A 12,750-nucleotide genomic window follows, 5' to 3' on the forward strand; every position below is an offset into this window, starting at 1 on the left:
AAAGGAGGATCTGGTCGGAATATGGACTGGTAGATAATAACGCGGTGACTTCAGCAAAGTTTGGAAGGATGACCACTACGTAGCCTTAATCAGCTTCGGTAAAGAAGCATCTTTCATTTTAAGGATTTAATTATTTGCAATACGGTACGGATAGTGGCATTGTGAATTTTTGATAGAGAAAGGTTATTTTATAACTATTTTTCACAACTTTTCCAGATAAGTATAGTCTTTGGCTGCCTTTTAAAATGATCCAGTGGAAGCTTCTACATGTTATTAGAGGTTACATGAGGTCATTCTAAGTTGCAAACTGAAATTTAGGCCAAAATTCAACATATTAAGTTCTCCTTTTGAATTCTTTCGAAGAGATTTCGAAAGATTGAGAATGTTATCGAAATTGATGTTTTGGGGGAGGAAATATTTGGACTAATTCATTAGACGCTAGGACTTGTGATCCATTTTCTTGGTCTTGCTGGATCTTGCCTCCGCCACGACAAGGCAGGTCTTCTTATTGAACTCTTTCCATGCCAAATACTCGAGAACAGTCAAATTCCTCGTCAGTTTGAAATGCCATGACTGCCAAATGGCTCCTCTTAGAGTAACGGAAATTTATTTCTTTGAGTAAACTTTTCCGTCTTACTTTAATGTTCAGGTGTCCGTCGAGTCTTTAGTATAGCGGGAAAGAACTGATGAATTTAGGAAAGATATCGTTTTGCTTGCAATTTTTAAGACTGCGGATGTCTTCACCGATCAGTGAAATTCTAGTTTTGAGTTGAGTGACTTTATTCAGCTCATTAGAATGGAAAGTAAACAGGTAAGGTGAGCTCTACGGCCTCAATAGTGAGACAGAAAAGTAGTCTCCAATCGCCGTAAGGTAATACTTAGTCACAGGTACGAAAGAAATAACTGTGTTGGTTTGCTGGAACGGTAGGACTCACAGCAGTGACCAACCTCAGTCTCTCAATCGGTACCCCTTCATAAGCTCTCATTTAACTCGAAGGATCAGGCACTTCCTAATCAAGTATAATATTATGAGGGATGAAGAGGCGTCGCTAAGGTTGCCTTCATTGAGATACCACTTACACAAACCTATATGCAACACTCACTCCTCGAGCTCAACTCCAGGAACAAATTCTTTGGCTTTAGCGATGGTACGGTTAACACGAACGGGATAATTGCATCGGTCTCGAAATCAAAGATTCACTTCTCAACACAATTTAGGGTCGGTTCTTCATACCGACAAAATAGTGACTGATCATATACGTTGGACAACGTTAGGAATACAAAGGTGGAGGGGGAGGTGAATGTAAGGTAAGGAGGGAGGGAAAATTAACGTTTGAAGATGGGTGTGGGAGAAGGAATGAATGGATGACCGTTAGGGATGGGTGGATTGGGAAATTACTGGTGACGGTTGGACCCATTATGGTCTCAAATGAAACAAAGGAAATAGGGCAGAATTAGGGTGGGTCCCTCGTCACTTTAAAAAAAAGGCGCTCTTTATTTTTGTAAATGAAAATACTGCTGTAAGCGTCTAGTAGGTAATTTGATTTTTCTCTCATAAATACTCTTAGGTATTTCGGTGTCCTTGTGTTCGTCAAGTGTTGTGCTCCACTAGATTAATTTGGTTTATTGTTTAAGTAGTACGAAAAGTGTTCTTTTTATCTAGTGAAGACGTTGCGCCGTGTTTGATCTATAATAAAGGAAGCTTGGCAGGCATTGAAGTTTTACAACGCAATTTTTATGTAGAGGTATCTTATCATCCGTGTTGCCCAACAGCTCCGTTTAAGACTTAGTCTAGATCTTTTGCTAAGGCAGGAAAGAACAGAAGTTTTATGTTCCTATTTATTTGGCCTTTCTTATGACATGGTTTAGTTGTTTATCAATTGTTTAAATTCGTGTTTTTTTCAAAATAGAGTCATTGATGTAGTTTGGAACCCATTCCGTTCAGCTTAATCTTTAATGAAGTTCACTTTTTTATCAAAAGCTGTGGTGCTCAGAGGAACGCTTAAGAGAGTATGTGTAAGGGGATGGAAAGCAGAAAATCTGTGGCTTGGGGGAACAAATGAGTTATTGAGTACGCAGTTAGGTGGGTTTCCGGTATATATCGTATTATATTCTGTTTTCTGATAGCGCTAAGGATAAATCAAGGACAGGAATGGTATTAATCCTTTCATTTCTAAGGTAAGCTAAATAGAGGGAAAAATGCTATTAAAATTGTCCACAAAATCCTAAATGGGCATTTTTTAAACTTCAAAAAACGGCAAAAATATAGCCGACAAAGCTTTAATAAATGGAAGGGAAATTTGAGAATCTCTCTTCGAAGGTATTTTCAAAATACGTCATGAAGACCTTGGCTAGGAGAGGTGAAAGAGAATTTCCCATTGTAGTGCCGAAATCCAGTTTTCAATATTTCCCTTTAAACCTAAAATAATTTTGGTTCCTGCATAAATTCACAAGACGTATGCATGCTCTCATCTACGGTTTCGGAATCAATTGACGGGGATTGAAATCAGGTTTTTAATGATTGGATGGCACTGTCATTGGGGGACACTTGAACATAAATTTCTGCGTCGAAAGAAACCATAATTTCGCTTTCAGAGAAAACGTAGTCTTCTTTTATTTAGAAAGCCATGGTTGTTCTTGTTGGAGTTGGACTATTTAAAGCCAATTGTGGAAAATGCATAACTACTCATTTCGATAAGTGGCAGTTGGGGAGTCATCCTGGGCACAATGTGTGTCATGGGGCAATTGATTCTGTGTACTTAAAGTAGGCAATAAAACCTAGGGAGGATAGGGTTGGACATATTAAGTTTGAAATGCGGGCTTTATCAATTAAAAGTAGACAACCTTTTCGTGCCTTAAAATAATTGTGGAAAAGAGAAAGGACCTTTTATTTCAATACGTCGAATTTGCACTCCATTACACCTAAATCAGTTGAATTTTAGTACAAATTTGAACTAAGATATTGATTGTTCGAAATAATTCTTAAAGATATCGGAATATGGACGCGGTGACTTGTCCAAATGTTTGGTTTATCGAGGATGACCACAAGGTTACCTTAATCAGCTTTGATATGGAGGCACTTTTTATTTTAAGGATTTATTTATTCGAAATTGGCGTTTTGGAAATCGGGTTTCTGAATTTTGGATCGGGAAAGGTTATTTTTTAACTGCTTTTCACAACTTTTCCCGACATAGTCTTTAGTTGCCTTGTCAAAAAATGCCTCCAACAGAAACCGTTAACGAGCCTTAATAACCCTACCTTACGAGTTGAATGAGTGGTTTCGACAGGTTTCCGGATGAGAAGTTGGAGTTGGTCACTGCTGCGGATTCAAACGTTCCAGCAAACCAATACAGTAATTTACTTGGTACCTGTGACGAAATCCGTAACGTTACAGCCATTGGAGGCTAATTTTCTGTTCCACTGTTGAGGCCTTGAAAGCTCTTCATTATGCATTCCTCTGAAAGTTCTTTCATTATGGCTTTCCTATCATCTGAGATACATGAATTCACTCAACTCAAAACTAAAATCCCACTAATCGGTAAAGACATCCGATTTTGTAAAAATTGCAATCAAAACGATATCTTTCCTAAATTAATCAGGTCACTCCCGCAATACAAAAGATGCAACGGAAACCTGTACATTTAAGTAATACTTTTAAATTTTACGCGAGGGAATTTATTTACTGCAATTACTTTTATTATTTATATTTGCCCACGATTTGCGATTATATCTGCCCGAAAGAAATATATGGCCATAGTCGCAACATGAGCTCATTTTGATCGGAGATGAAGTAAAAATTGAATACAATTAATTTGATATTTCACTACTTCAAGGAAGAGACCGGAAATCCAAATTAACTTGAACCACAATAACGGTATTTTCCAATCAGGCATTCTCCGAATCAAGCAAAACGTAACGAAATAAAAATGATTAAAACTATTTCCGGTAGGTCTCTAGCGGAGGCACCTAAAATATTCCGTCGCCTCCATGAAAAATATATATTATTTTATGATACGATAATTATCGCATGAAAATGATGAGAAACAATACATAACGGAGTTGAAATGACCCGTCATAAAAACTTATGCGAAACAAGGTTTTGGGAGAATAAGAATGGTGGGGTACTTTTTTAATTAGCGAGAGGTAGAAGATAAAGTATTGCGGGTAAACTTCATTTCGCCCATACGAGAGAGTAATTTCGTGCTCGCAGGTTTGGCTTTCGTACGAAGAAGGTAGAAGAGTCACGATTTCAGTAAAAGAAAACTATCATTCAACAATTCCACAGCGAAAGCTAGATATATTCATACAGAGACAACTAAGAGTTAGCTTATCGAAAAAAAATAGGAGTGAAGCCATTATTCAGAAAATAGCACTAGTCTACTAAGTATGAATTAATGATGAACGGTTTTAACGCTAAACCTTAAAACCACTATCGCCTTCGCTTTGGTTTTTTCATCAATGAATATTAAGTACATCAAAACGTTTTGATGGAAAGAATCGAAGTGATAGTTTGAAAATATGATGCAATAATCATTTCCAGGCGGATTATTTTCGCGAAGTTTCCTCGGGATTCCCAAATAAAATGTCCCTAAAAATTTCCGTCACCCGGAAAAGAAAGACAGTGAACTCGTTTGCTAAGAACCAAAATTACAATTTAATTCATGAATGCGGTAACATTATCACTTGAATGTACGCACCAAAAACAGAGTTAATGGAGCACATTTTAGTATTAATCCGCCAAATAAAATTAAGTATGATCTTCTAGCAAAAATAAAGAAATTTCAACACTTTTGTCTATACATGAAAATTTTCATGTCTACTATATTTTCTGAACATTACATTCTTTGCCGAGCCCGAAGATCTATCGCATGATGTTTTCGAGACTAATCCGTAAATCGACATAGAAACACACAACAAATGAGAGCTCATAGAAGTTAATGCACGTATAAATGAATACTTCAAGTAGCTCGGTGGCATCTTATGCCCATGAGTATTGCAAACATTGCACTTCGAATGAATCAATTGGAGTCCCGGTCATGGCGAAAAATTCTTCCTTTGGCGAGACATTTTCAGCTTTTGGGTGCGGAGCAGGTAAATACGATAACGATAGTGTTGGCTTTCCGTCCAGAGGGAAAGGGATAAAATATCGCAGGTGGAGGCAATTTCCTCTGGTTCACTAAAGAGCCGATACAGAGTTAAGTCTTCTACAAATACACCCTGTTTGGCGCCTTTTTTCGAGGAGGTGTGTTCTGATTGGTCAAGGTCCTTGAAGACCCGTTTCCACGCTCTGGCATGTGGGTAGCCGTCCTCACGCTTCAGGTTTCTCGGTGTTTTTGCAATTTTAATTGCCTCCCTAACGACCCTTGGGTTGTAGCGGCCATCTTCATTTCATAAACACTTCCGATACTAACTCGGGTGCTGTTTGGATGGCATATCAGGTACCTCACTCCGCCCAAGGTTGTCACAACATTAGTGGGCCAAGAATTCTTAACTCCTATAGAAATGAGTTCAGCAATTTCTGTCCGAATCACGTCCGAAAGAGCGTACCGATCGGGTGGAACGGATGAATCGAAAACTAAAGGTGATGAAAGACATGCCAGAAATCCGAACCGAAAGGTAATGAAAAGCATGACAGAAATGCCGATTTATGCGCGTCGGAAAAGACGTCAATTCAAGTAGTTGGTACACAGTCGCAGCCCCATCGAGGCCCTTCTAAGCCAGCCAACGCCAACACCGGATTTATTGTCATTACCACCCCCTCACTGACGCAAATGACCTCACACGACCTCACGGAAACAAGCGGTAACAGAGGGCTTGACTATTGACCGAAGGGTCCCGCGTTCATTTCCCGGGAGACACCATCGAACATACTCAAACAAATATCGTCGCTGTGCGTGGCCACCCTGGCAAAGGAGCTGCCCCCTTATCATGAGGTGTGCAATTCACACTTAGTCCGGGGTGAGCTTTACCATCGCATAACGAAAACAAAGCAAGACGTTGAAGCACTGAGCGAGAGAGAGCCTTCACTGGGAGTGTGGTAGGCCTAGTGGGTAGAGCTCCAGCCTTCTGACCCTGGGGTCCCGGGTAGTATCACTAAGTGAGTGATAGGACTGTTACAATACCAATTTTAACACTTAAAGACTAAAAAAAATCAGGGAAGCCCTACCAGGAACTGATCTGGGTGTATTACATGGAAAAAGAGAAAAAAAAATGAGTAGAACCAAATCTTTGGCCATACCACTAAGGGCGGGATGCAAAACTCCCTCAGTGGCGTGGAAAACGCATTGGGAGCTAGAGGGGGGGGGGTAGGGTACAGGGAAGAGGGGGAAAAAGACAGGGCACGAGCGCAGGGTACCCTGGAGAGAGGGGAAGGTGAAGTCGTGGGTGGGTGCGGACGAGAGGAAAGGGGGAGGGGGAAAGGACAAAGGGTGGGAAAAGGGAGGGGTGGTCCACCGTCGCCCGCTGCCATATAAAATGGGTCATGACCCGCGGTGGGGGCGGGATTCGTCCACGAAACTCTAACAAGACCGCAACGGAACCGCGCGCGCCTCATACAACACCGCCGATTACGACACGCAAGCCCTCCCGTGATATAGAGACAGAAAAAGAATCAAACGGGTTGACAATCCGCGCACCGGAGGTCCGCGAAAACACACTTCACTTCCAAAAGCGACCGACAGAAAGGCGGGGAACTTGGCGAGAGCGTTCGGCGGACGGCGCGGGGACGGTTGCCGGCGAGGGGTGAGACGGCCTCCCTCCCTCTTTTCCTCCGCGGACCGAGGGTCCGAAAAATCTCACTCGACCACTGAGGAGAGAAGGCGGCTTTCGCCGAGGTTTGTCCGACGCGGGCGAGAGAGAGCGCTTCGGCGGTCCGATATGGGTGCAACAGGTGAGTCTCCCCTTTTACTCGTACCGTATAGTACATTAGCTTTCATGGATTCTTTCCCGCGAGGTTTCGCGAGCGTGTCGAGTGAAATCATTGGGATAGCTCACCAGATTTGTTTTAATTAATGATTACAATGCAGTTTTACAAAATTAAGGCATTAACGTATTTTTCCGTAAACGACTTTTTTCGCCCTATAGTAAAATTATTAGTAAAGAGTTTTACCAGTTTATGCAAAGCCCTATATACCGGAGTTAAGAGTTTAGGGGGCCAGCAATCCTGCCGGGGCTATGAAATACCCCCATTCGCACGGGGAGAGGTCCCCAGGGTTTTTCCCTGGAAAACTCGTTTAACTTAGCCTCTTAAAACAGCATTTTATGTACTATCTAAGACTAAAATTCACTTAAACTTTGGATGTTTTTGTTTTCATTCTACTAGAATGTACGGGTTTCGTACTTTTTTCAGAAAAATTACCATTTTAGTTCCTCCCCTGGCCTCCACTAATCTCAGCCCATGTCTTCGCCCATTTCTCGAGGAACTCGCGACGAAAAAATAACCGGCCTAAACCCTTTCTCTAATAAGTTGACGAGGTCACGAAATCATACTAAGCGAATTATCGCTCCCCAACTACTCGTCCGGCTAGTGCATGGGCCTCGCGTAGGGGCATGACACGAGGATGAGCTTCAAAGTCCAAAAGTCTAAAGGAATTAATAGCTGAGGTTCCTTAAGTTGCACTTAGTTTCTGCACACCGCGAAAGTAAGTAAATTAGTTTTCTCTTAAACGGCGATCCCTTCAACAGCTATACCAGCACTCCCAACGTAATACATTGTCATAAATTAAATTTAACTCTAACAATCAGCAAGAAAAAAGAAATAATACCATACCGATTTTGACAGCAGGCGTAATTTTTTTATATCTGTGACAACTGAATTAGTCGACGTAAAACCATATCGTTTTCTCTTCGTAGCAATACCTTTTAGGATAGACCGATTGGTTTTTAAAAAAATGTTTAAAAGCCTTTTAAAAATTAATGTCTCGACGACATAAAAACTTCATTTGTTCCAGATGTGTATATACTATGACGCTAATTCAATTTATGAGTCATTTTATACTTTTCACAAAATTACGCCCTCCTCTGACCAATTGTCATTTGATTTTTATCGACCCTCGAGTAATAAGAAGTTGCCAGGACAAACTTGCGATCAACATTCAAAAGTGATTATCATAATGTTTTTAACTACTCGGTGATTTTATTACAGGCCTAAGTTGCACTAAACGTGTGGTGTTCTTGTTAGCTTTAATAATTTGTTAATCCATTACATGGCGGGATACATGGAGATACCAGTAAGTTAGGTAAATTTTGTTACCTTACTTATTATAAATGTCCACCTTCTCGTCTTCCCACATGCAAAATTCTTTATATAAGACATCCACGTACATGTTGACAAAAATTAAATCATGTTTACCAAGAAAATTTCACGATGATAAGGTTATTATAAAATAAGTAATTGGTCAAGAAAAAAATACCGTTCAAAATAAAAAATACATCCTTTTAAGGAAGTTGCTGCATTTATGTCTGCTGCTAAAATCCAACATGGGCCCCTCAAAATTTTTGCTTGATTTCAGATATTCTCCAACCTCCAAAGCAAACGACTTTCTTTGCCATCCTCTTTCACTAATCGCTTTAATACGTTTTCGTCATCAATGTGAGTGAGGAAAATACTTCCATTAACTCGTGAGAGATTATCACCTTGGATTCTTATCCTGGAATACATGAAAATCACACATAATACTCTCCTTTATCTCGTTTATTTATTTCCCCAATGACGTGCTTGACACGTATTTTCCATAAACATTGAAATGAGTATCATTGCCCGTCCATTGCCTTAACTTCAATCCCGTTTTTTCCGTCAGCAACTCAAATGTTCCCCTATAAGCTTTCACAAAACACACGCTTCCTTTCCAACTCTCACGTTGCGACAATACCCATCATAATTTTTTATATTTAATTCACGAAAAATAAATTCATTCTAGAAGGCAATTGGAGATATTTACAGTTCTGTAAATTACTAAATCGATAAAAAGGTTGCAGTCATCTATCAAACAATTGTTACTCAAAAGATAAAATAAACCATCCCGTAAATTCAAAATTCGAATGAATTGCAGAAAAATGTACATGAACAAGGAATTGTTTATAGGATTAGTAATTCCATTACATCACGATGATGTCACTATGGAAGCCCCAAACTTCAGCGAAGCGTTTCTTTATCTTTATAATTATCTTTTTAATAAGTGAAATTTTAAACTAGTATTTAAATTAAGTCTAAAACCAGCAAATTCAACTGCTCGGGAATACGAATTATCTGAAAACTTGCCCACTTAGTTTTCATAAATTGAATAGTTTAACATACATATAAATGAACATATGTTAATGAAATTGGAAATAAAAGCGAATATAATGGGACCTTGAATATCGATTCCTAAGCTCGGAAATTATACGAGTGCTCGCAAATGCTACTACAACAGGGAGCCTAATGCATTGCCAGCCACTTTTCAACACCTAGCATTAATCAGCATTTAACGAGGATTAGCGGCAAAAAAGAGTCCAGGATTTTAAACAGGAATGGTATAGCATTATAATTACTCGTTGAGATGCATGTAGCTCTTGCGTGTTGCCTTTGAATTAGGAAATAAATGGTAAAATGACATGCTATTAGTGGGCGTAGTTAAGAGTTAATAAAAATAGAAACATTCAGCTAAATAAAATTTAAAAAAATTATACACTCACATACACCCATAGAGCAAACTATGGTAAAAAAATAGTCCAAACGTACTCCCCTATTGTGGACGCTAAAGCACCTACGGAATGAGATACTCTGGAGAAATAAATATTTTTTATAATCCGAACAAACTTGACAGTATGAATCAGGATCACTTTGAAGCAAATCAATTTGAAATGCTTCCCTTGGGATACGATTTCGCCGGGAGTCAAGAATTAACGAAAGACGAGCAAAAAAATCAAAACTTGATATATCGGTTGATTCCTCATCAAACGGCTCATTAAAATACGTGGGTGCAATTATGTTTTAAATGCAGACTTTTTCCTTTTATTCCTAAGTGATTGACGTTAATCGAGATATCATCGTCGTGATTTGCATAAAATGACTGCTCCGAATATTTAGCGTCACCCACACGGAGTAATCAGATATAAAGCTTGTTGAAGGGTTTGAATGTTCTGCACAAAAATTAACCAAGAGAAACAACACTGACATAACTGTAACATCACTATTTCGCGATCAAATGGGTTAGAAGCACAAAAATGTATCGGTAATTAAAGAATCACAGGAATAATTAACGTTCCCTTAGGCAAATGGTAATCATAACAATATTTTAGCCCCTTATGCCAGCTAAACAATAAAAAAGGTGATATTCATTCAATTATTCCCATCATAAAACACATGAATTCCTCAAATTTAATTTTCCAGAGTCCTTCAAAAGAAACTATCATGTCCTCAAAATAGCCGAAGAAAACCGACCTTCGCTAGGGATTCAATATAATGAATATTTGCATAGACCGAATTATTTCATATATTTATAAGCCCCATACAAGAATATAGTGAATTACTGGAAATAACTCGTTACACAAATCACAGGCATTGGCTAGGTTGCACCTATATAAGTAATCCATTATATAACATAATCTCCATTAGGTACATAATTAAAGCTTCCTTTCAAAACATATTAGTTCCGTAAAGTCAACAATAAAAATTCAAGTGCACACAATCCCGATACTTTATATTCACAAAAAATATAAATTTAATATTTATCTCAGAATAAAAGTGGAATCTAAAGCTCGAAGTATACTAGGGATTCACTTAAAGTTAGCGAAAAAACTCGTTATAGAGAATTTGACTGAGAACGTGGATTCAAATTAAATCGGCTTTTCACAGAATATCTGGAGAGACAAGAGGTGGATGCGAAAACGCTGCGTTCAAAACTTGCCCTTATTCATTTCTATTGCAGTACTCTCAATAATTAAGTTTTTCGAGCTAAAAAAAATTGCCAACACCGGAATTAACTGACCCCCATTGCCGATTAATATTCTAAGTAGTCCCGAGGCTTGCATTAAGTATTTACTCACATCGATAGAAGGAAATATTCCATTGAAAATTACAAAAGTTATGTCAGAATAATACCTAAAATTTACGGAGGCATAGAGAACAGAAAGCTTGAAAATGAAATTCTTTCTACTGCTTCGAATGTTCCTAATTCGTGGAAATATTAATTATGGATCGTATTTATCTTATCTATTTATTTGTGTAAAAAGGAGGAACAAGTAGAGAGAAATAGCTGACAATGGAATATACCCATCTAGACGACCAATAGAAAACTTAACCCCCTCCGGCACAATAATCACACGGCAACCAGTGGAATTTAATTACGCAACAGATATGCAAATTAAAGTTTCATCCACGCAGACTATCCAACCAGCACGACAATGAAGAAGCGAGGGCCTTATAATGAACATATTTAAGTGGTGTGCAGGCCTGTGGGTTAGGGATGACTAGGAGGGGAAGTACCTCGTAAATGCGAATCTGTGGACCCTAGCGGGGACTTTACGAAAAATAGCGGGGAATTACGAAACGATAGTAACGATTGCATTCGGTCGGATTTAGGTACGTATCCGTCCACATCATCATCTAATTAACCTGTCAATGTAATAAAAAAACACGGAACGGGTTGTATTGGAAAACCAGATAGTTACTCAAGACGAGCGATGGGGTTATTCAATAAAGTGAACAGTTGGAGACTCAACAGGGATGAAAACGTTGAGGGGGATAATTTATGAAACAAAAGTCTGTTGGACAAAATTCCACGAGGAAACTCGCGTAAGGAGGTGAACTCGGGAAAAAGATGGCAATTTCAAAAGCGAGGAAATATCCTCGGGAATCTTTTCTCCGTCGAATGGTTTCCTCAACCGTAACCTGATCGCTTGAGGAATATACCGGGAAACAAACGAAGTGCATGAGAGAACAATGGCGATTTTTAAAGGAAAAAAATTGACGATCACACTTGTCACTGACAAGGTGAGGCACTAAGGTCTCTTCAAGTATATCGCGGACGAATTGCCGACACAGATAGAAGTAAAAAAAAATTACTTCCAAGCTTTCTTCAACACAAGAATGAGTGCACGAGGAATAGTGACCAAGAGAATAGAATATTTTTATTATGCTCTAGGTAAAACCTATGAGAGCAAGACAAAAAATGGAAAATGCAGGAAATGTTTTAAATCTTAATAAAGGCATTTTGACAAGTAGTAGATATTTATACAAACGATGTAAAATATTCAATTACAAGAGAGAGGTTTCCTACGCAATTGTCGTCATAATCAAGGGCGCTAAGAGCTTACAGCGTACTTCCAAGCGAAAGTTACTCGATAAGTACAGAAACCGTTGTCATAGGCAACATTAAGAGGGATAGAGCAGGCACATGTCCCAGAGAAAACGGGAAAATAAGCAAAGCTATACGAAGGGAATGAAATGATTCAACCATACGGCAATATTGTACTCCTTTTCAAGATAAAAAAATGAATCGAATGAGAATTTATTTCCTAAATTTATGTAAACAACTGGCACAATAGAACGCAAGGAATTAGGCGGAAAAATAGATGCCTGATGTAGTAGTCGGTTCTCTTAGAGTTTATTACACAGAATGCATTTTGAATAGTAATATCGATGCAAAGTTATAAAAGAGTATAGCCTTTCGTGCTATATGTATTTTCTAGCAATTATAGTAAAATTTGGTTCAATAATCATCTTTGAGAGTTATATATAAGTGAGGGTGGCAATCATCCCATTTCAAAATT

General features: G+C 38.8%; 2 protein-coding genes across 3 annotated transcripts in view; one reads left to right on the plus strand and one right to left on the minus strand.

Moving 5' to 3' along the window:
• LOC124159105 (DNA ligase 3) overlaps nt 1–12,750 on the minus strand; it is a 203,857-nt gene that overhangs the window by 155,852 nt on the left and 35,255 nt on the right. The window lies entirely within an intron of this gene.
• Nucleotides 1–12,750, plus strand: part of LOC124159107 — a 112,032-nt gene that overhangs the window by 63,070 nt on the left and 36,212 nt on the right. The window contains exon 1 of one of the 2 annotated variants that reach the window (XM_046534659.1): nt 6,511–6,889. The exons of the other annotated variant lie outside the window; for it this stretch is intronic. Within the exon in view, the coding sequence (XP_046390615.1) occupies nt 6,877–6,889 (13 nt within the window). The 5' untranslated portion in view covers nt 6,511–6,876. Of the gene's footprint in view, nt 1–6,510; nt 6,890–12,750 lie in introns of those variants that run through there. 2 annotated transcript variants of the gene reach the window in all.

This window comes from Ischnura elegans, chromosome 5 (assembly GCF_921293095.1).
Source record: "Ischnura elegans chromosome 5, ioIscEleg1.1, whole genome shotgun sequence".
Classification (NCBI taxonomy): domain Eukaryota; kingdom Metazoa; phylum Arthropoda; class Insecta; order Odonata; family Coenagrionidae; genus Ischnura; species Ischnura elegans.